The sequence below is a fragment of the Galleria mellonella genome, unplaced genomic scaffold (assembly GCF_026898425.1).
Source record: "Galleria mellonella isolate WM207_F2 unplaced genomic scaffold, CSIRO_AGI_GalMel_v1 utg36, whole genome shotgun sequence".
Classification (NCBI taxonomy): Eukaryota; Metazoa; Arthropoda; class Insecta; order Lepidoptera; family Pyralidae; genus Galleria; species Galleria mellonella.
Genome location: NW_026442086.1, coordinates 4,108,571 through 4,131,244, shown reverse-complemented (window position 1 = coordinate 4,131,244; position 22,674 = coordinate 4,108,571). Strand labels below are relative to the sequence as shown.

The 22,674-nt window shown below is 31.5% G+C and overlaps 2 protein-coding genes and 1 long non-coding RNA gene across 5 annotated transcripts; 1 reads left to right on the top strand and 2 right to left on the bottom strand.

The window, feature by feature from the left end:
- Window positions 1-598: 598 nt before the first annotated feature.
- Window positions 599-21,105, top strand: LOC128201168 (uncharacterized). Its single transcript, XR_008253097.1, has 2 exons — window positions 599-836; window positions 20,742-21,105. It is a non-coding gene; the product is annotated as an uncharacterized LOC128201168 (long non-coding RNA).
- LOC113520636 (uncharacterized) lies at window positions 2,975-8,577 on the bottom strand. Of its 2 annotated transcripts, none has more exons than XM_031910120.2 (2): window positions 8,116-8,577; window positions 2,975-5,369 (listed from the first exon to the last, which is right to left on the bottom strand). In XM_031910120.2, the coding sequence occupies exon 2, from the start codon at window positions 5,271-5,273 to the stop codon at window positions 3,474-3,476; it is 1,800 nt and encodes a 599-aa protein (XP_031765980.2). In that variant the 5' UTR covers window positions 5,274-5,369; window positions 8,116-8,577; the 3' UTR covers window positions 2,975-3,473. The 2 variants fall into 2 exon arrangements, with proteins under 2 accessions (XP_031765980.2, XP_052753181.1); XM_052897221.1 differs by lacking the exon at window positions 8,116-8,577 and having other exon boundaries at window positions 3,897-4,074; window positions 4,229-6,634.
- On the bottom strand, window positions 9,242-21,200 carry LOC113520635 (bifunctional coenzyme A synthase). Of its 2 annotated transcripts, none has more exons than XM_031910121.2 (10): window positions 21,047-21,200; window positions 19,480-19,649; window positions 18,469-18,649; window positions 17,668-17,847; window positions 16,581-16,729; window positions 15,942-16,145; window positions 15,014-15,102; window positions 13,720-13,885; window positions 13,305-13,487; window positions 9,242-12,899 (listed from the first exon to the last, which is right to left on the bottom strand). In XM_031910121.2, the coding sequence occupies exons 2-10, from the start codon at window positions 19,642-19,644 to the stop codon at window positions 12,702-12,704; spliced, it is 1,515 nt and encodes a 504-aa protein (XP_031765981.1). In that variant the 5' UTR covers window positions 19,645-19,649; window positions 21,047-21,200; the 3' UTR covers window positions 9,242-12,701. The 2 variants fall into 2 exon arrangements, with proteins under 2 accessions (XP_031765981.1, XP_026761829.1); XM_026906028.3 differs by lacking the exon at window positions 21,047-21,200 and adding an exon at window positions 20,729-20,869.
- Between the last annotated feature and the right edge of the window lie 1,474 nt (window positions 21,201-22,674).

The following is a 22,674-nucleotide window of genomic DNA, read 5'->3' as shown; positions in this document are numbered from 1 at the left end:
TGAAATCTTTCAAAATGTGTTTATTTTCTATATACCTCAAAATTGAGGAAAATAGATGTATTGTCACTTTTGTAAAATAAATTTAAATACTTAAGTAAGTGCTCTTATTTATTAATATTATATTAGGCATTAAATATATGTAAACAAGCTTGATGTGTCGTAACTAACATAAAAAATTATAAACAAAATTATTTTCTCACGTGTTTAATAACATAATTATATAAATTAACCTTATTAAATTGGTAAAAAGATTTTTTATAACCCTAAATGACAATCTATTCACCCCATAAGCGTTCTACGATATTCATATTTCTATCTGTGACCATGTACAGATACCGTTACGATATGCTTACGATATCACAGTCTTTTTCTTTACTTTATAGGCTCTGGAAATACTGCAGACGAAAATCAAAAGATGAAAAAAATTTTTTTGATAGTTTAGAATGAAATGATAATCTTACCTGTTAAACTCCAATAAAAGATTTAGAGAAATTTGAAGGGATACAAAATACCATAGACAAAAATATTTACTATCACACCAACATTAAAACAACAATAGAACTAGGCGGAAGCGGAAGTTATATTCAATCATAGAATGCTGTAGGTACCTATTATAATAGTTTGTTTATACCAATTAATTTATAACGCAATAATTCAAAATTAATATAAACCAAAATTTCCATTACTTGTGTGTTAATGATTTCTGCGACAGTATTTAAAACTCTGTCTTAATTTGAAAGAATGGGAAACCTGAGTTGAAGCTAGAACTTAATACTAAATATAGGCGTTATTGTAATTAATATTTACACACAGCATCAGTGAAGTTCTAACAGTGCGTAAGTATTTTTTGGCACATTTAACATTTTGGTACCATTCGTTAGATAATGTGCTTTTTACAATTATTCTTGTTATCGCCTACCTACAGTTTCTTGTACACTACATCCTGAAATAGAGGACGTGGCAATGAATATTCCCGCCAATGCCCTACTCCTACCTGCGTTTGTTCGCAACAAATGCATATATATTGCTTGCTGTCGTCGAATTGCTCTCTCATCTGTGCGTCGGACCATTGGAGGGTTTCTCAGTGAACTCATAGTGTTGTATTGTGGTAGTTATACCAAGTATATTTAAATTAGTAGTGATATTAAGATCACGATATTGAAAATCTAACACTAATTCTGCCAGTAACGATTTTGCTCAAAACATAGAAAGTTATTATTAATTAATTTAAATATCTAGTCCAAGTAACTGGTTAAATGTTAATTATCAATCATTATATATATTTTAACCATGTGTTTATGTTACTAATATTCTGAAACAAGATAACCAGTGATGTCGTATATTTAAATAAAACTGACACGACATAAGTAAACTACAAAGCCAAAACAACGTAAATCAGATAGTCGGCATATAGTTTTGTAACCTGCAAAATCTTATCAGATTGATTTATAGGAAAGGTAATTATTTACGTTATTAAGTGCTAAGTCAATAATAAGTTTTTTTTTTATTTAGAATATAAAATATAACTTGTTATTTTGTTATTAATTTATATAATAATATAAAATTATTTTATTTAAATCCGCTACCATTAGTATGTGTGACTGCTATCACTCAAAGATTGACTACCATCATTACTACCAGAAGTTCTACAACCTTTCATACTAGCCTTCAATTCCCGACTGACATTTTTTCCACGCACGTTTTGCGACACGTGTTTTATCTTTAGACAAGGCATCTTTACCCAAATTCGGCACTTCGAATGTTGGCAGTCACACACATACTAATGGTAGCGGAATTACAAAATAATTCTAGGAAATAACAGAGATATGCACTTCCGCAAGATAACACCTATTTTAGTTAAATAAGAAAATATAGATATCAATAACTTGCCCATTCATATCCAACTTAAATTTCCGTTCTTACATATTGTTAAAATAGCTGCGGCTTAAGTTTTAAACGAAGAACTTGCAAATTATATATACACCTTCATGTGTCAAAATTTAAAGAGTGCCTTACTCTTCGCTATATAAACTAGCCACTAAAGGTTAGATATCAACAAACCTGCAGCAATAGAGCTATTGAGTCAAAAATTTCTGTTTATGAAATAAATTATTTAATGTGAATTAGTAAAAGAATGTTTATTAAGTAAATAAAATATGTTTATTTTGATTATTTTAATAATGTTCCTGTTACATTGTTATTGTTTTTCATTGTTGTAAGTATATTAATAAAAATGCTTAAACAAGTAGATTTTGTTCCACAAAAAAGAAAAACACCATCTTTAATCGTGGCTAAACCAGTTGATTTTAAAAACAAACTATTAAACTGATTTTGATGAAATTTCTATAAAACCATTTTGAAATTACATATTTTCAGATATGTACATATAGAATTTGCCAAATTGGTTTGTAAACGACGGAGTACCGAGGTAACAAGCAAAAACATACAACTAAAATATAAGCACCCCCCCCCCCCCTCTGATGTATTGAAAAATGTGTTGTTGTTGACCTAAGTGTAAATAATTTTGAATGAACTAGATTCTGAAAAATCACGATAATATCCTATTAGCAAAAGTTGAAATAAATCGTCTTTTATATATTCAATAAGTTGATTTCAAATACTATTTCTAAATATTGTATACCTCAAATATTTTATTATATACCTCAAACTTTAATTTTAGCGAATTTTTTGCTTTAACGTAGACTTTTTTGACTTCCGCACTGTTAGAATTTCACTGACGAAGGTTATTTAATCTAAATTAAGTTACCTTTGTCAGTGAACGTATATATGTCCTTGTCACCCTCAAAACTAGTTACTTACCACTAAGGTAAAGGTAAGGAGAACTATCTCAGATGGGAGAACAATAGCAAAAGTGACTAGCTTTAAATAACAGTTCCAAATCTCTCCAAAATGGCGCTACAGTAGTAAGAGAGTATGAAATGGAGTTAGCGGTTGTCAATTGAATTAAGTGCGCTAAATTTAAAAAATCTTTATTTTTGTTCAATGCATAATTAAAACTTTAATAATGATATTTAACATAACATTAATTCTTATATCGTATTATTGTTTTTTTTTTTTTATTTTATTTTACATGACATTTTGTTGGCTGTTGCATAAATTCTTACTGTTATCAATTACAGCCAAATGAAACACTATGAAATAGATTTATAACGTATTCCATACAAGCGGCTTTACCAGCATGAATCAGCATATAAAATATTCGTGTACCAAATTTCTTTCAAAATAATTCACCTTGAATAAGTAGAATATAAACAACTTATAAACATTTTATTGTTACAAGTTTCGTGAGCATACATTATATTTTAATGTCAAGCTTGTGGTCTAGTCACAGTCGCTCATGACTAAGGATCACGAATTGATTCCGAAACTAGTCAAGTTTTTTGATCTAATTACACGTAAGTTAAACCAGTAGTTTTTACATTAAAACTCATAAACATACTGAAATATTATATTTAAGAATGGACGTTATTTTTCATTTCTTTTTTTGCTTTTAAGTATTGTCTTATTTTATGTAATATACCCATTACGACCTCTATTAAAAATATAAAAGTACTGAAAATCAACAAAAGACAGTAACATTTAAAAATTCCAAGCAAATCATCTAATCTCAGGGGTTTTATTTGATTTTCATCTTTAATTTCTTCGTATCGGTATTCCTCCCACTTCTTTATCAGACCTGCTTCAAAAAGCCAAATAACGTACTTATTAAACTGTTTAGTCATGGGTGAATGCTTAGGTAATATTACATTTAAATAATGGCTGTGTATCTTGTCTTGCATAATGTGTAAATATTGTTCTCCGTCATTGTTTAATTTATTGCGTTCATAATATCGGCCCAATGCACAGTCTATAAGGCAAAAGCGATGTGTGTCATTTATTAACTCAGTGACGCAGCCGATTATGTTCTGAATAGGTACCAGTTTCTGATTTATTTTAGAAAATCGTTCCTCGGTTTCTGGTAGCACAGCATCTGGAGACGCCATACCATATATATTGTATCCTGTAGCAAGTATATCTTCGAATGTGTTCATCTCTTTTCCTCTTTTAAATGAACTAAAAAATGAAATAATCGCTGCCTGAGTGAAAAAGTTTAAGAGGAAAAAACTCCAAATTGAGGTAGTCATGAAAATTCGAAATAAATTGCTTTTTGGTCCCTTGTAAAGGCTAATAGATAGAATATTCCTAAAGGCATTAACTAAATCCTTACCAGCTTGATCGTAGCTAACTTCTCCTTTTTCTACAGCATTAAATAAAAAGAAAATGAACCAGATGCCTAAAAAGCAAAATAAGAATTCGATTGTAAGTTTATAGTTTTTAACCATAAGTGTAATGTCGAAGAGACTAGTTTCAAAACCTGCTCGATAAGATGCTAGGCAAAGACCGCTTTCTTTATAAGGAAATGTAATGTCTACCTCAACAATAATAAGATCTATTTGATATATAGGAATAAGAAATAAATCCCCTTTCCTGTTAGCAAATGAGAATATCTGTTGAATGTTTAATTCGTAATTAAACGGACTTTTCATAATTGCTGTACTTGGAGAAAGATCAATAGTAAAATTCATAAGTTTTGTTATTGTGGTCCATATCAAACCGTCTCTGCCTTTTAGTATGTATGTTCCATTATGATGATCTTCTATGGCCATGAATGGTTTCACTTCGGTGATGTATGATCTGAGCATGTAACCATGCATATTTTTTCCTTTGTCCTCAAATAAGTTTAGTTTACGTAAAGATTTTCTGTCATTGTATTGTATTTCATATATATCAAAACCAATACAAGTGCCAAGATTGTTAGCGCGAAGCTTTGAATGCTGTGTAACGTTTTGGCATTCATTAACGCAAACAAAATTATCCTTAAACTCTTTAATAGGTAAGCCAATTTTTTTCGCTGTCCAACATCCGAAATTGTTTTGAAGTCTGTATTTTGCACTTACATATGGATTATAGTAAGATACAAGAAAGGATTCTTTCGTACAATTATAGTAAACTATGACTGCATTAGACATTTTGTAGTACCATAAAATGAAATAAATTGTAGCCATTTTAATTTTCGTGAATTCTTTTTCAAAATATAAAATCAAATTAGCATGTGGGTGCCAATATCGCGATCCATATACCTTTAGAAAATTAGGTTCAAAATCGTCAAAATCGAAAGATTTCATTAATATGGTATGGGATTTATAAGGCACCTCTATATCTATTTCGTAATTGTTCTTAGCCATGTTCATCACAACAAACGTAAACGGCATGTCTTCAATACTTTTATATAATGTGTTTGGTAAATTACCGAACAATACAAAGTTGTTTCTGTCATTACTGCTTCTTGCTAATGTAATTAATTCCAACTGAAAAATCAAAATTAGATAAATAAAAAAAGGCTCTATTAGATTTCTAACAAATAAAACTTGGATTAAGTTCTTAAAAAGTTTTAGATTAAATAGAGCTTGCATATAATAGACTGAGTAGTATAGTATAAGACAGAGAGTTGTGGACTTGTCGTTATCATTTAAAACAAAAAGGTTTAGTAATCATAATCGTGAGTTCGATTCTATCATCTAATGCGGTAATTAGAAATTTGTCAGCTGTTATGGTTTTGGTAAACATAATACCTACTCGACCTCCCCGAGCATACTAGAATCGCGGCAAGGGGCGAATATATCGCCGTCACTCGGATTAAATGGGTTTGTTATTAGTGTTTTTCATTACAAAGAAGTTAGAAGATTATGTAAATTGATAAAAAAATTATAGAAATTTAGTATCGGCCAGTTACGAACATGTGACTTTGAATGTATCTTCTGTCGAATATACATATATTCGACAGAAGATACATTCAAAGTCATTACAAATTCGGCCATTGCTTACATAAGCAATGGCCGAATTTGTAAATCAATTGCCAAATATATGTAAGCGCATCACTCTAAGACCGCTGCACCTATTTCGCTAATTGTTTTTGTTTGTAATTGTCAGAACAAGATTTGCATGATTAAAAAAAAAAATTTTTTTTTTTCATTAACTCCTGATATTTGGATAAGGTCGACGTCGGTAACGATGTCGAAGCCTGTATTTTAAAACTTGCTGGTTATCTATTTGAATAATTCGTGCTTTTACGAGAAAGGATTTGCGTTCTTATCTACTTTCGAGCTCAGGTAAAATGTTTGGGGAGTGTTCTTTATTATGCTTCTCGAGTCCGAAAGATTGATTGTATTGCTAAAATCGTCCATTTCAATATTTATATTTTAAAACAAAGAACAAAATCAAAACTGATTTTTAAGAATCGTGAGATACCTGAGGTTAACTAATATATCTACAGCATATATAGAGTACTTATTATATTATTGTAGAAAAAGTAATACCTAAGTTCAATATTTACTCACGTCTATAATTTATTTAGGCTAAACAACATCTAGATGACACTCAGTCTAGATAATTTTATTAATAAATGAATTTGAATTAATAACATTGCCGGAGTTATTTGTTTACGTACCTAAGGTACCTCTCTTATTATAGTGGGAAAATAAAATAGGTGACCAGGATAATTTAGTTGCCATAGTTTCTTAATTAAAAAGAAGTATTGACGATCGTCAGAACAGGCGTGCACGACAAATTTAAAAACGTTTTGTTTATCTTCAGGTACGGAAACCCCAAACTATCTGTGTGTATTATTGTAACAATAAAAAATACCCGACCATGTCCTATTGTCCAGAAAAGGACATGCACATTTTTTTTTTGTGAATTGGCAAAGGCACCACACAAAAAATCGTCGTTATATTACATAGGCAATTTTATTGTTATCGGAGCACTGATGGACAAAAACAGTAGAAAAGCATATTCGTAAAATAATGTGTAGTAAAATATAAATCACATGTGTACGAGATCATTCTAGTTTCAGCATCGAACCGGCGTTTTAATATTACTCAGTTTAAGCGTTAATATATAACAAGATTTTTTTTTATAATAGCTTTAAGACTTTAAATATTTTCTCACAACCCATCTTTAAATTATATTAGTTTTATTAAAACTGTAATTAATAGAGTTTACTCCCCATATATGTAATTATAGACCACGTAGACATAATACCATAGTCCTCGAGAAAGGGGGGAAAGGGATTGTCAATGTGGTCTAACAGTCCCATTGCTAGCAATATCAGATCATCCTCCATGCGGTTTCTCTAGAAATCCCTAAGCGGCTTTTATCTGTCACTGGTGCTCCTCCAGCGAATACCGAAAGCGCAGGCAGGGTTTTACCACTTCACTTCCACTCATTATAAAAATACCTTCGGGAATTGCAACACATGCTGGGGTACTATGCGCGTCACTGAGTAGAAACTATTTTGTGTCGTTCATGTCTATAGATGACAGTTACCACTTTCCATTAGGCCATCAGCCAAGTTGCATAGAAGTAAAAAAAAAACGAGATCACGGTCACTAACGATAGTTTAACTTACTATAAATTTAGTTTGCTCCTCTTCCTTATTTATATCTATCAATTGTATATTTCCAAATATAAAATTTGGAAAAAATAGCAACAAAAATAGTTTACAGTAATTCCACATTTCAACAATACGACCAATATGTTTAATTCATCAATTATATCTGACAACACCTCAACAAAATATTGCTACTAGCAGTTTTAGAATTCCGTATGCTGTACATAATGACCAAAATAATATTGTAACAATAGGTAATTTTATTAAAGTTTTTACATTAAAAGCATAATTTATATCTAACAAAAATATAATAGGGAGGTCAAAGGTATGGGACAAATGGCATGGGACAGAGCTGGCTGGAAGAAAATGCATGAATCAGTTGCACCGTCAAGAATAAACTCTTAAATGAAAAAAGAAAAATATCATGTCACTAATATGACATGGCATTCATTCGTCCAAAATACTTCAAAGTTTAAAAACAAAGGTCGATTAACCAGAGCATGTTGCCAGTGATAACCTATGGAACCGAAATATGGTTCTCCACGATTTACCGTATGCAAAAGCTTCAAGTTACTCAGCGAGCTATCGAGAGGGGTAAGCTTGAAGTATTTTTGCGTGACAGGATCCGAAATGAGGATATCCGCAAAAGAATCAGACTGTCATACCCTGAAAGATAAACAAATTGAAGTGGCAATGGGCTGGTCACATAGCTCGAAAAATCGACAACCGATGGAGAAGAATAGTTCGTGAGTGGCGACCCCATGGGTCCGACACGGGCAAACGCAGTGTAAGACTACTCTCCACTGGATGGAGTGACGGACTCAATTGTATTGCAGGAAGTCAGTGAACCGATCTTTATAGCAGTCTAAGGGGGAGGCCTATGTTCAGCGGTTGTCAGATAACGGCTGATATGATGATGATAAGATTCATTCACTCTAATCTCCAAATCCGCTTAGCCGACTTTTTGTTAATGAAATGTAAATGGGTATTGTTTGCATCAACTTCAGAGGTGGGACAGTTTTATCTCAACAGAAAAATGGACGTAGTAAATGATGTTAGGATATATAAAAAAAACTTTACCAGGTCAGCTAGTTATTGGTTATACAGCATTAACACGCTGTCACCAATAATACCTCTTTGTGATTGAAGCAAAATAATTTTGGTAACATTCTTGGGTCCAAATCTTATCGGATCTGATATTTGTAAAGATTTCAACATTCAAATGACAGGTTTATTATGAGATTAATCGTAAACCCGCCCGCTCTATTAATACTGACGCTGGCGGAGTACTAATGAGGGATGACTGATCAGATCACTTGGCCCATTGTGACATATTCACCCGAAATTAACTACGATGGTTTCCAAGTGGGAACGCGTGGAGAACATTTGACAGAGTATATTGTCAATGAGGCCTTGACTTCATTATAAGCAATTAATCCCCGCTCTCAAAGCCTGGTGTCAATTCCACTGTTATCTGAATTCTTTATTAATATGTGATTAAAAGTTTTAATACACAAAACATCGGATCACACTTGTCGGCCGAACATAATAATATTACAGTAGATTTAAGAGTAATTTAGACCTAATTGGTCAATTGAATTGTAATTCAATACTACCGTATAAGTATAAATAATTATTTGAATCATTACCTTTATCTGATCAATTTGGAAGCTTATAGGTACATATTTATAAATTATTCAATGTTATGAGATAATGCGATTAATGTTATTGGAAATGCATAAGTAATGTAGTAAATATACATGATCGAAGTAATTACATTGTAAATATGTATTGTATGAACGGAAGATTTATTTGTAAACTTATGTTCATATCGTCCCATGAATTTGTTTAGAAATCTTTTTGGGGATTAGTTTTTCAGTTTTCAAATTTTATTACCTATACAGGGTGTCCCAGTAGTCAACGTCAAGCCGAAATCTGGTAACAAGATAATTCATAATAGTTATTAGAAAAATAAAACATCTAAGTTACATATTTTAAAAATTATAGACATTTAGAAATAAAATCGAGAAAATCAACATACTGTGTGTCTTCACTGCTGTTACTACAGATATTTACTTTTATATTTTTTCAGTTGTGTATGCAATAGCAAATAACTAGCATCACTGTCTCGCTCACATTTTGTAAAATGAATTTCGCCGTCTTTATCACGACAGCGTCACTATCTGTCTCGCCGCACTTCCTAAAATGTCATTGTCTGTCTTTCTCTAACTGGAATTTTTAAAGTTACAGCCACAAGAAGTCTTCATCACGATAGCGTCACTATCTATCTCGCCGCACTTCCTAAAATGTCATTGTCTGTCTCTCTCTAACTGGAATTTTTAAAGTTATAGCCACAAGAAAAACCGCGTGTACATATAATTTTTAAGTAAGAATAATTTGTTTGAAACTAGTTTATATTTGGAAAAGAAATAATTTAGCAAGTGCCATACCATTGTGGAATCCTTATTAAAAAAACACAAACTTTTAAAGTTGCTAAACTTGCCTAGTACATTTTTTTTTTTCAGTATGGTTAGTCTAAATTGGGCTAAGTATTCATTATGAATCTTTGGTTGAGTAAAAAATGACATTTACTTGCGAGCTGGAGCAGACTTTTATTTTTAGGCCAGAATTTAAAGAAGTTTACAAAACAGAAAAAAAAAATTATAAATGTAGATATATGTAGTAACAGGAGTCAAAAGATAAAACATAAAATTACATTGTATAACGGACAATATTTCGTGGCTGACAAAAGAAAGGATTTTATGTTATATGTTATTTGTATGTTATATATATTACATGTAATATTTTTAAATGTTAAAATATAATAAAAATACCTAATTAAATGCCATTTTCTTTTAATAACATTTCAATTAACCCTGATAATAAATAAATAACAGAATCGCATTGTAACGTAATTATTTACAATTACTTACATAAAACACCTTGCTTTTTATTACATGCTGTGTAATTAATTTCTTTGACTGATCAGTCAAAGAAATTAATTACGTAGAGGTACATAATTTATTCTGACATTCTATCTAAACTCTATAGGTGCACATACTTATATACACAAAAAAAATTAAAAGAATGTAATCTTATAAAATCTTTTTTTCTTTATATTTACAAAAATATCCTATTCAACATGTTACCTATTCATATTGTACATTACATATTTGTACATTTTACACATATTATATAAATTGTAGTGGTTATTGTCGTTAAAGATTTATTAAATATTTTTAATATTACATTTAGGTAATTTTAAAACATCATTATGAACACAACGCAAAACTTCGGTATTGTAAAGTATCCAACTAAAACAAAATACATATAAATTAAATATAATATACTTTCAATATGCTGCTGTGAAGTAGATATATAGTCTGAGAGTTTATATATGTATTTATAACAAGTTTAAGTAGCATATTATGTATTTATAATAAGTTTACTATTATAATCTTATGAAGGAAACAAGAGTATCTATCTATCTATCTATGTAAAAAGTTGCAGCTGAATTAAAAAAAGCAAAGGATCCCAATCAACATCAAAATCAACTGTATTTTTTTTATATGTATCTGTCCTTTTATGAACCTATTTTAATTATATTTATTGAAGACAGAAGTGTGTTTTTTGTGCAACAATTTCTTAAATTATTACTTTATTAGTAATTTACAGTAAAACGAGGTATAATATCAAAATTAATAAAATCATATCTATGGGCCACCGATAGTTCGTTATATGAATATTTTTACAATCTAAGCTCGATAGGTATGCAATAATACATATGCTTTTTTTATATTTATATTGCCAACAAATAAATTCTATTTTGTATTACGTGATCTGTAATAGAATTATAAATATACATTGCAAACTTCAATGTTTATAGTTATATACAAATTGTTTGCGGCGAACTGTGTTTAAATCATAGACAGGGATAAACAATACAGGCAACTTTATAGAGCCATAAGACCAAATTATCTTAAATAACTTCCCCGATAGAATTAAGAGCGTTTATAACTTTAGATCACCGAAGCAAGGCAACATTGCAATGACCTGTCGATTTTCATAATAATTGAATATTTACAATGTTTCTGATAAATTATTTAAAATTAACAATCGTAGAACACGCTATATATTAATCCAATCACTAAAAATTTGCACCTGCTCATAATTTGCTTCCGAATTTTTCGAATACATTTTTCACAAATTTTCAGTACCAATAAGAACATTAATTAAGATTAACGTACATTTCCTCTTTAATAATGAATGAAAAGAAAGCAATGCAGAGGTAACAGTCTCCTCATACTTTATAAAAGTATCGAAACATCTAATAAAAAACATTAGCGGTTGCATTTTTTAACATCACCTTTATGCATAAAAAGGACACTTTAGCTGTGCCTATGACTTTGTTCTGGTTAAATTCTTATTTTATTGCAATTACGGAAACACTTTTCTAGGGCATAAAATATGCTATATGTAACAAAATCGATCACATTCTTTTTAGAAATTTTCCGCTTATAAATAATATAAACTATCTAATGAAGCGTAACTCAGATTAAGAATATAGGGTATATTAGATAGTTTATATTATTTACACTCACCTTACACTCTTAATCCTATAGGACATACTACCTAGATCTACTGGTATTAATTACATACTGAAATGGCCATAAGGTATTTACGTATACAGCTATATTTTTTTATCATGCTTATAATGATTTTTTTTTATACAACTTAGAATGGCAAACAAGCTGACGGCCCACCTAATGGAAAGTGGTAAATGTCGCTTACAGACATGAGCAGTACTATAGACATAACAGAGTGTACTGTTTCGCCCATGATATTCCCATGCATTGCCATTCCAATTTGTAAACTTATTGACTTCTAGAATTTAGCTATCGGTGAACAGATATAGATACAGGTCTAGGACTTAACGATTAAGGGACAGCAATAAAAACCTGTGGTTGCCAACCAGTCTGCCAAAAGTGGCAACTACTAGAAAAACCTCCCAAGGTGGAGGCCAATGTTCAACAATGGGCTATTATTAGCTGTATCATTAACATATATAAATAGTGAAATTCGATGAAAGAGCCCATATCGTAATAGGATTTATTTTGTATAATCTGTCGTTGTAAGTGTACAGTACTAACCTGTTAATGTTACTAAGGACGAGAGGTTCATTTAACTCGACGGGTTATGCAAAGCAAATACTAAAATGAATCGTATAAAGTCTAGTATTATGTAATTAAATTCATTTTCTACTACGAAGGTACTCCTGTAAATGGCTCCAGGCTCGATCGATTTGCGATTGAGTGTATTCATAGCTCCAGTACGGGCTAAATACGATGTTAGCGTTCGCAACTTGCTCTAGATTGGATGGTTGCGATGATATCCGCTGCTTAGCTTCCTCTTCAGATAAACCGTTGCGTTTTTGAAGTCGTTTGACAGCCTGAAAAGGAAATATGTCGTATATTTTGCTTTGATTGAACAGTTGTATTTTTGTTAGTTAGTGGAATATGGCACTTAAATTACAGGGTATAGAGACACAATCTATCCCATTATCCTTACTTTTTATGAAGTGAACTGTCACTTTATTGCCATTCTAAATACTTATAGTTGTTTCAGTGAAATTTAATGAATAATAATAAAAAGTTTTGTTGAAACTGTTACAAAGAAACTTTCTAAATCAAATTTAAAATAGTAAATCAATTAGTCGATTTGAAGATCAGCAGGTTATCAATGGCTAGACTATTTATTATTATTAATTTATTTACATTTTCATTAAACAAAAATGTACTATAGAAATTTGATCCTATGATGATAGTTTTACATTTGAGAAATAAACAACTCTCACCTCCTCTGGCGGTATAATGACGGACCACAGCTGGTGGCAGTGTGTGTACCACTTGGCGCGTACCATGACTGCTGCTTCCATTACAACCACCTTGTGCCCTTCCTCGCCGAGGGCTCTCACGCGCCGTTGAGCTTCCTCGATGACCGCTGGCCACACGATCGAGTTCAGTTTCTCCAGTTGTTCCTAATTGTTCAATAATGACAGACGTAAGTTATATGGAATTAAAACTGCTTAGCTGACACGGGAAATATTGTTCAGGAATACAACTATGAAAACCGCAACCAATTGCAGTAGGTTTCGCACAAGAATCCGGTATCACCACCAGAATTAACATACAGACAGATAGACAGATACAATTTTTAAAAATTATTGCTTTGGCATCTATTGGTCTTAACTTTATGTAACCTTTAGATACCTTGTCACTAAACACAATCGTGCCGAGTTTCCTCCTGTCCACTTCTCCAGTTTCAGTTATTATATTTTGCCCGAATGTCTCAGACAGTGTGCTGTTAAGCGGCAACCCTGGTTTGTACAAATCGTGTGCAATGATATCACAGTTGATGATGGCAGCTCCTTTGGCCCTGTAAATATTTTCATCATCGTCATCATCATCATTTTGCTATTATCCGTCCACTGCTGTAAATATTTTATTACTGGTTAATTAGATAGAATTATTTTGTTTAATTTCTTTTTTTTATTATGCAACTTAGAATGGCAAACATGCTGATGGCCCACCTGAACGCAAGTGGTAACCGCCACCTATAAACATGAGCAGTACCATGGACATAACAGAGTATACTGTTTCGCACATGATACACCCATGCTTTGCCATTCCTGAGGACTCAGGTGTTATTTCTCTGTACCTTGTAAATTCACTACCATATCCCACCCTTCAAACTGAAGCACAGCCATGCAAACACAATTGCTTCACGGTAAGAACACGAATGGATAGAGGTGCCCAAGCAAACGACTTTTATACAAAATCTCCCTCTGGTAAAGTTGCGCTGCGTTGCTTTAATACAGCAAAAATTTTTCGAAGAATTGAATTTGTTTCACGTAGAGTACATAATCGGTTAATTCCAAGCAAGCAAACAACTTTTATACAAAGTCCCCCTCTGGTAAATTTCGCTACAATTAATATGCGTATGACTGCCAACATTTAAGGATTGGCTACAATTATTATTAGTGAAAATTCTACAACTTTCCCTATTAGTCATCAACCTCTGACCGTTATTTAGTCTATGCACGTGTTGCGACACGTTTAGCATCTCTAAATGAGGTATCTTCGTGCAAATTAATAGGTCACTGCTCGAAGCTTATTGTCGACCGTTTGGCATCCATACTGCGAATACGAACACTAGGTAGCGGAATTAAACAAAATTCATTCTAATCAATTAACCAGTGATATTGACTTCCGCAAAATAACACCTAATTCTTCATCTGTATATGGATCATCTGTAATGGATGTAAACAAAAACTCAACGGATTACAAATTTTTTTTGGTGTTGAGTCTCACAGCTTATATTGCCAGTGATTTTAGTGTCTGCTAATATATACAATCTTGTGTTGATTTGTCTACAAATTATGAGCGACTCTTCGATGACTAGAGTTGCAGGCGAGAGCAGCGAGCATGAGGGAATATTGATTGTTTATAGACGAAATCAGAAAACAAAAACGTCTTAGAAAATCCGAAAACATAGACAACTTACTTTAGTTTTTCTGCTATATTGCTCTTTCCACTTGCAATCCCGCCAGCTAATCCTATTACGTATGGCCAGTCAGGAATATTAGGATTAGGCTAGAAAGAAAAAGAAACCTTTGGACACCTTTGTCTCATTGGACAAGAGGGATCGTTAATAATTAGGATGTTAAATCCTATTGCTAGCTTTACTCTATTTTTTTTTGATAAAAATGAATGGTTTAATAACCCCACCTGCGCTATCGGTATATACTGGCGGGGTACCATTGAGTGATGATAGGTGAAAATGAAGCAGGTCAGTTGACCCATCATGACGAATTTAATAATAAATCAATCACGATGGTTTCCAAGGGAAACCGCGAGGAGGTGGACTTGGTATGGTATATTGCTAGCAATGGGGCAGTTAGATCTCATTATTGACAATCCTTTTCCCCCCAAAATACTCTTGTCTTTTTTTCTCTGCTTTACTCTGTCAGGTCGACCTCCACGCGGTTACCCTTTGGAACTATAGTATTTAATTCTGACCTGATTTCATTCTTATCTGTCACCACTCACTTGGTGCCCTGCTAGTGTACACCGATAGCGTAGCGAGGTAACTATTTCATTATCACCAATTGGTTACCTCTGTCTCATCATGCTTTTGCCAAAACTATGTTTGATTTTATGAGATTGAGTAATGAAACGAAAGTAAAGATCTTTACGCCGGTAAAATGCAAGCGATTCCATTTGTGATGCTAGCGTAGGCTGCAGTGGCACAGGTCATTGCAGGATGTAAGTGGTAGGTTTTAGATTACACTCTGTATCGTAGGGAGTGTTCTGCCAGTGATTTTGAACACCCCGTCCCAACAAAACATCGGCTAAGAAACAACTGCTTAGCCGATGTTTTATTGGGATAACTATATGCTTAATTCTTTTCTTATATAAATATAAAATCTTACCACTGGTGGTTTTAAAATGGTGCCAAGCAGTCTCATTCTATGATTGGACGAACTGACTTTCTCCTCTTCCTCATGAGAGCGTTCAGGATGTAAATCCTGAGCCAACTTGATCACATATGTCTCTAATGGCTGCAAACCATTCTCTTTTCGTTTTTCATTTATTTTCACTGCGCCGCGGGCCGTTTCTTCACTAACTACTATTAACTGCAATTCAATTATTAAGAAATGTTAATGTTACCTCATGTAAGGACCTCCGACAAAGATGGGCTTTGCCTGAGTGAACTAAAATAAGATGTGTTAGGTTAGTCAGAAATATGTTCTATTTATGAATTAATGTTTCATTTACATCCATTCAATCATTTACGTGTGACTGAGAAACAAACCTACAAATCTCTTTATAAACTTTAACATTTACAATATTCACGAGTTTTTTAATTTTATTGCATAAATAACAATTTCAATAGTGACGGAATTTATATGAAACTAAGATGGGTGTAAACAGTCAATTTGCAATATTAATCAGTAAAATGATTAATTTCGCAAATTGAAATATAAAAATCATACAGTTCATTAAGCCCACCTCTTTTTTTCTTAATTAGTTGAGTACATCAAATAATAATATAATTTTCCATCAAATACCTGGTATCTGGGATCGTCTTTTGTTGGCCCATATAAGTCTCTTATTGGAACTACATTGTACTCCAAATCTGGATTTATGTCAGTGAGAAAATCCACAACAGCCTTTATTCTGTTTTCAATAGGTTCTATCAATTCCCATAACTTCTTAGCTGCAAAGTAAATATTTTATTTAAAAATAATAAATACACTATTGTTGTAAATCTACCCCCTATCGAAAAAAAATGTAAAACCTCACATAAACCCATTTTATCCATTGAAGTGTTTTGTTCTTTTCTTTTGCAGTAATTTCTTAATTTGATAAACAGTGACAAAAACTTTAAGAAATTTGTTGAACATTTTTGTTTTTATGAATAAGTAGGCTAGTTCATAATTACATTTACAAAATATTGATAATTAATGCAAAGGTGATTTTATGTGGCTTGAAATAGCAAAGAAGCTGATATATGACAAAACAAAACTATGGGCATCACAGGGACACTCATAGTACCTTACATTTATAAAATTTTAACAAGTAATGTTGATTATCTGGTGAATTTGATTTTTCCTGTTGTTTTCGGTAATATAAATATATGTAGATGCCTATTTAAGTTTAGGAAAGCGTGACCAGATTATAAATATTAAACTTTTTCGTAATTAAACTCATCTATTATTTCGACCACTATGCACTTGTTCGCATGCTATGTTGCGATATGAATGGTAAGCTTGATAGCGATGGGGCAAGGGATTGTTAGTAATGGAATCTACCAATCCTATTGCTAGCAATTATCCTATCAGGTTAACCTCCACGCGGTTCCCTCTGGAAAACATCGTGGTTAGTTCTTGTGGAATTTGTCACAATGGATACTAAAAGGGACTGACTTGCTTTCATCCTCACCTATCATCTATCACTGGTATACGATCAGCGTATAGAAAAAAAAACTAATAATAGTAATGATAGTGAAATAATTGGACACAAGATTTTCATCTCACAAAGGTGTCGGTAAACTTTTCCAGTTTAAACTAAGCTTCATATTAGACTAAACAGTGTTTTTAAAGAAAGTGCATATGTATATAAGTAAAAAACATCATTTCCAAATGCGTTCCTTACACTGAATCATATTAACATCAGTAACTCCCACCGTGACATGCTTGGTGGCACGGAGCGCTGCCTGCGAGAGCAGGATCTTGTGTCCATTGTGTAGACGGTCGAAGGTACCGCCAAGAGCCACATACTCATACGTTTTTACAGGCTCTTCATTAGTTTTTCCAAAATCATTTAATTTTAATTCTAAAAAAGAAATTATTAAATTACATACATAAATTACAATATACATTCCAAATACACATTAGTGATTCAAGTTCTCCTTCATATTTAAGAGGAGAAAGAATTTAAAACATGGTTCAGTCTATCCCATAGGGACCTGATTTTTTCAACCGACATCACAAGTAGAGAGGTCCTCAACTTGGTTGTAATTTTTTCTGTTTGTTACTTCATAACTTCGTCAGTTCTAAGCCAATTTGGATAATTCTTATCTATACAAATATAATTACAGATTGGATTACAAATTTTATCAAAATTGGTTCAGTAGTTTAGTTTTTAACTTAAAGGAACTGGTTTTATCTTAATTTGTTTTTTTTAAACACAATATTTTTAATTTGTAAAAAAGGGTGGTTTTCAAGTTGTTGTCACCCTAAAGGGTGTCTGCAGGGTCGGTAACGCACGCGTAATACCTCTGGTATTACAGGCGTTCATAGGCTACGGTAACCACTTACCATCAGGTGGGCCGTATGCTTGTTTGCCACCTCAGTGGTATAAAAAATATATATATGTTGCCTATTAAGTTTTTAACTTTATTTATAGGTGTATTGAGAATTGATTTAAATGAACATAATAATAATCCTTACTTACCTATACTATGTACTTTACTTCCACTATTTAGAGATAGTACTGATTGTTGCAAACTATTAATATCCTTTGTTAAATGACTGTCATACAGTATTAGATCAATTGGGTAGTTTGTTTTGATATTTTTCGATTCTGTAGACTTTAATAATAATCTTACATCTAAATTGTTACATTTAGATGTGGCCTGAAAATTATTAAATATATAAGAATTCAATTCTCATCAGTCATACAGTTTTTGGAAAACAAAAGAATATTTTAAAGGTCAGACAAATGGCTTGATTGTTTACAATACGACATTTATTGACACATTCAATATTATGTTCACCACAATGAGGAATAGTGATCAAATGTCTTGATTACTTCATTAGGAATTATAGTTATGTGCATATTCTTTAAAACTAAATATTAGATTTCAGTCCTATAGATATTAGTTGTGGATGAGAACATATTGATCGACTAGGATAAAAAGTATCCTAAATTCAACTATAATAGTTCTTTAGGCATTTGTTACTTACTTCTTTAAAGTCGGTAACAAATGTCTCAACTCATTACTACATTTATAATATAAAATTAAATTTAAATACATTCAAATTTCTTGTCAATACTTTGGCATGCATGAAAATATATGCCTTTTGAGTATTTTATATTGAAGCAATAGAATTATTAATGATTTCTAAATACAATCAAATTAATAGTAATTATGTTAATTAAATGATGATTAATGAATACATTATGAACTCCTTATCAGTTTTAATTTATAGACTGTTCAATTACCCAGATATTAATTTATACCATCATTCACAGCAAACATTTTTTTGAAGTAAAAAGTAGCCAATGTCAATTATATGCTATTTACATGTTCTGAGCATATGCAGAATTCAATTTAGATAATAAATACAGATATATAGTTGTATACTGCTTATAAATATTTTAAAATATATATCACAGAATACACTGTAAATCCTATAGTACCTCTTATACGTTATAAAAATACATATTATAAAATATTATTACCTGTGAATATAAATCCACAATTTGCTTACTGACAACTGGCAACATATTGTCAGGTTTACCATTTATTTTAATATATAATCTATTCTTAACATATTTTGAAGCTTTCAAACAAATGTCATTTATTTTGGTAACATTGGATAAAAAAATTAATCCAGTTTTCGCCATGAGTTCTGTAAAAATTGATAAGAAAAACTTTAATTAAAAAACACAAATATTGAATCAAAAATACTATGATTATATTTTTGATTATTGATTTACATATGACTAAATAATGGGATAACCAATTAATATTTTTACTGTTTCAAAAATTTTATGTATGAAGTTTTATATCTTTTATATAAATTTTAAATATATGTAACATCTTCATTGCCGATACATTATTGAGTAGGCAGAGAAAATTGAGTGTTTGCTTTTTCAAAGTTTATAGTTTATCTGACAAACATACTTATGACTTCTCAAATAGAGAATATACAATAAATGTGATCAACTATTGCCAAATTCATCGTCATGATAAAATTTTACCAATAAAGATATTAAAGCCCTGGAATTTTTAATGAATGTCAGTAGGCAATGATTGGTACTTGCCATCAGTATCATTTAAATATCATAAAAAAACTATACACCTTTAAAAGAATAACTTGAATATTTAAAAAAAAAATTTACAGCATTACAGAATTGAAGCACTTTCTTCTAATACTACTTAATTCACCTTTGTATATACTTCAGTATCCTTATCATACTCATATCTCTTTTCAATAATATTTCAACTAACACTTAATCTAAACTCTCAATATTTAAAATTAATTTCTAGACCAAATATAAATAATTCATAGCATTAATAAATGTAAACTATTATATGTAACTATGTAAGCAATATAGGTTTTATTATTATTGTTATAAAGGCTATTTTATTGAGGAAAAATTATCCAACTTAACTCCTTATTTAATACATTTCAACATTATTTATTCTGCTTATTTGTCCATAACTTAATAATAGTGGAATGAAACAAAATAATTCTAATCAATTATCCAGCAATATAGATATCTTAAAAAAATACTTTATTCAGTTTATTAAATATATTTAATTCTCCATTACATACTCTATCAATCTAGTCCTTCACTTTACCTACTATAATTCTTATAATAGTTATAGATATATCCTAATTACTTTTAAAATTTATACACTATATTAAATAAGCTTAGACCTAAAATGTAAAGTAATAAACACTTTTTTAACTACAAAACCTACCTGTTTGTTTCAGATTCATCACAAAAATATATGAGACAATAACTGAAAACAACAGTACAGCAAACGATACACCATATGAGATGTTACACATTCTAATGAGGTCCAAAGGTTGAATGTTATCAAATTTTTATGCAATAAAAGTGAATGATAAAAATACTATTTGTTTATGGAACTGTACTAAACTGAAGTGGAATGAAAAGAATGAATCGTCCTTCGACTGAACAGACAATAACAGAAATAATTTACATATTTATACTATGTTCTTTAATATGAATGAAGAACCGGGATACATTTTTTACACCACAACTTTAACATTACCTAAATATATGTAATACAATCGGAATTATTGCATTAAATAAAATCAACTTGAATAAAAATATTTGTTTTCTTGATTAAAAAAAAGAAATTAAAAATATAGGAATTGGAAAAACAATATTTTAGGTTATATCACTATGTTGACAATTAATTGACAGGACACTTGACAATGACAAGTAAATTTAAGATTATCTATACTTATAATAAATCTGTAAAGAGGTTAATTCTGTCATGAATTATATTTCCAAAATAATTATAAGGAGTTGATTAGTGATCTATACTGATGCCAAAAATGCAACCAGTAAAATTTTTGTCTGTCTGTCTGTATGTTCATTATAGAAACAAAAACTACTCGACGGATTTTAACGAAACTTGGTACAATTATTCTTCATACTGCTGGGCAGGTTCCGTTTCGTATACAGCCTTAATGGCCACTTTTTAAAATGTAAAAATGTCTACCTGTGCGAAGCCGGGACGGGCCACTAGTCCTTAAAAAACGAATACTGCGTGAACGATATTCTTTTCCTCCGATAGGTAACAAGCGTTATTTACGATCATCATCATCATCATTTCCACTCACATCATTCCACTGCTGGACATTAACCTCCCCCATAGACTGACATAAAGAACGGTCCTGAGCCACCTGCATCCACTGACTCCCTGCAATGCATTTCAGGTCGTCACTCCATTTAGTAGGGTGTCGTCCTACACTGCATTTGCCCGTACGCGGTCACCACTCAAGAACCTTTCTTCCAAATCGGTAGTCGGTTCTTCGAGCTAAGTGACCAGCCCATTGCTACTTCAGCTTGGTTATTCTTCGGGCTATGCCGGTTATTTTGGTTCTTTTGCAGATATCCTCGTTTCAGATTCCATCACGCAAAGAGACTCCGAGCATAGCCCTCTCCATGATCCATTGAGTAACCTGAAGCTTTTGTATACGGGCAATCGTGTAGGACCATGTTTCGGTTTCATAAGTCATCACTGGCAACACGCACTGGTTAAAAACCTTCGTCTTCAAATTCTGAGGTAATTTGGATGGAAAGATGTAGCGTAGTTTCCCGAACGTTGCACAGCCGAGTTGGATTCGTTGGTTTACCTCTCGGTCGAAGTTGGACTTACCCATTTTGACAATTTGTCCCAGGTATACATATTCATCAACAACTTCGAGCTTAGTGTTCTTAATCATAACCGGTATTGATGTGAAAATCATGTCTAACGTCCATGACGTTTTAGTCTTGTCCATGTTCATCTTAAGACTTACCTATTGAGAAACACCATCGAGGTCATTGAGCATAGTATTAAGATTTTTTATTTATTTATTTACGATATAAATATAAATTTCATAATTGTATTAACGTTAGCTCATTAGTATCTTTTAAGTAATATTTTGTACTAATATTTATATTTTATTATTAAGTTTTGTAAGTACACATTATATGTTAATGTAATAACTGGTTTAACTTAGGTGCAATTACATTTAAAAAAGCTAGTTTCAGAAGTTATTACAAACCGGTACATTAAAATTACTTACATTGTCAATGATAATATATAAAACATATAAAAAATATCGTGCAATTTTCGCTTAACCCCAACTGTTATTATAAGAATCACTCTTAGGGATCACTCTTCAA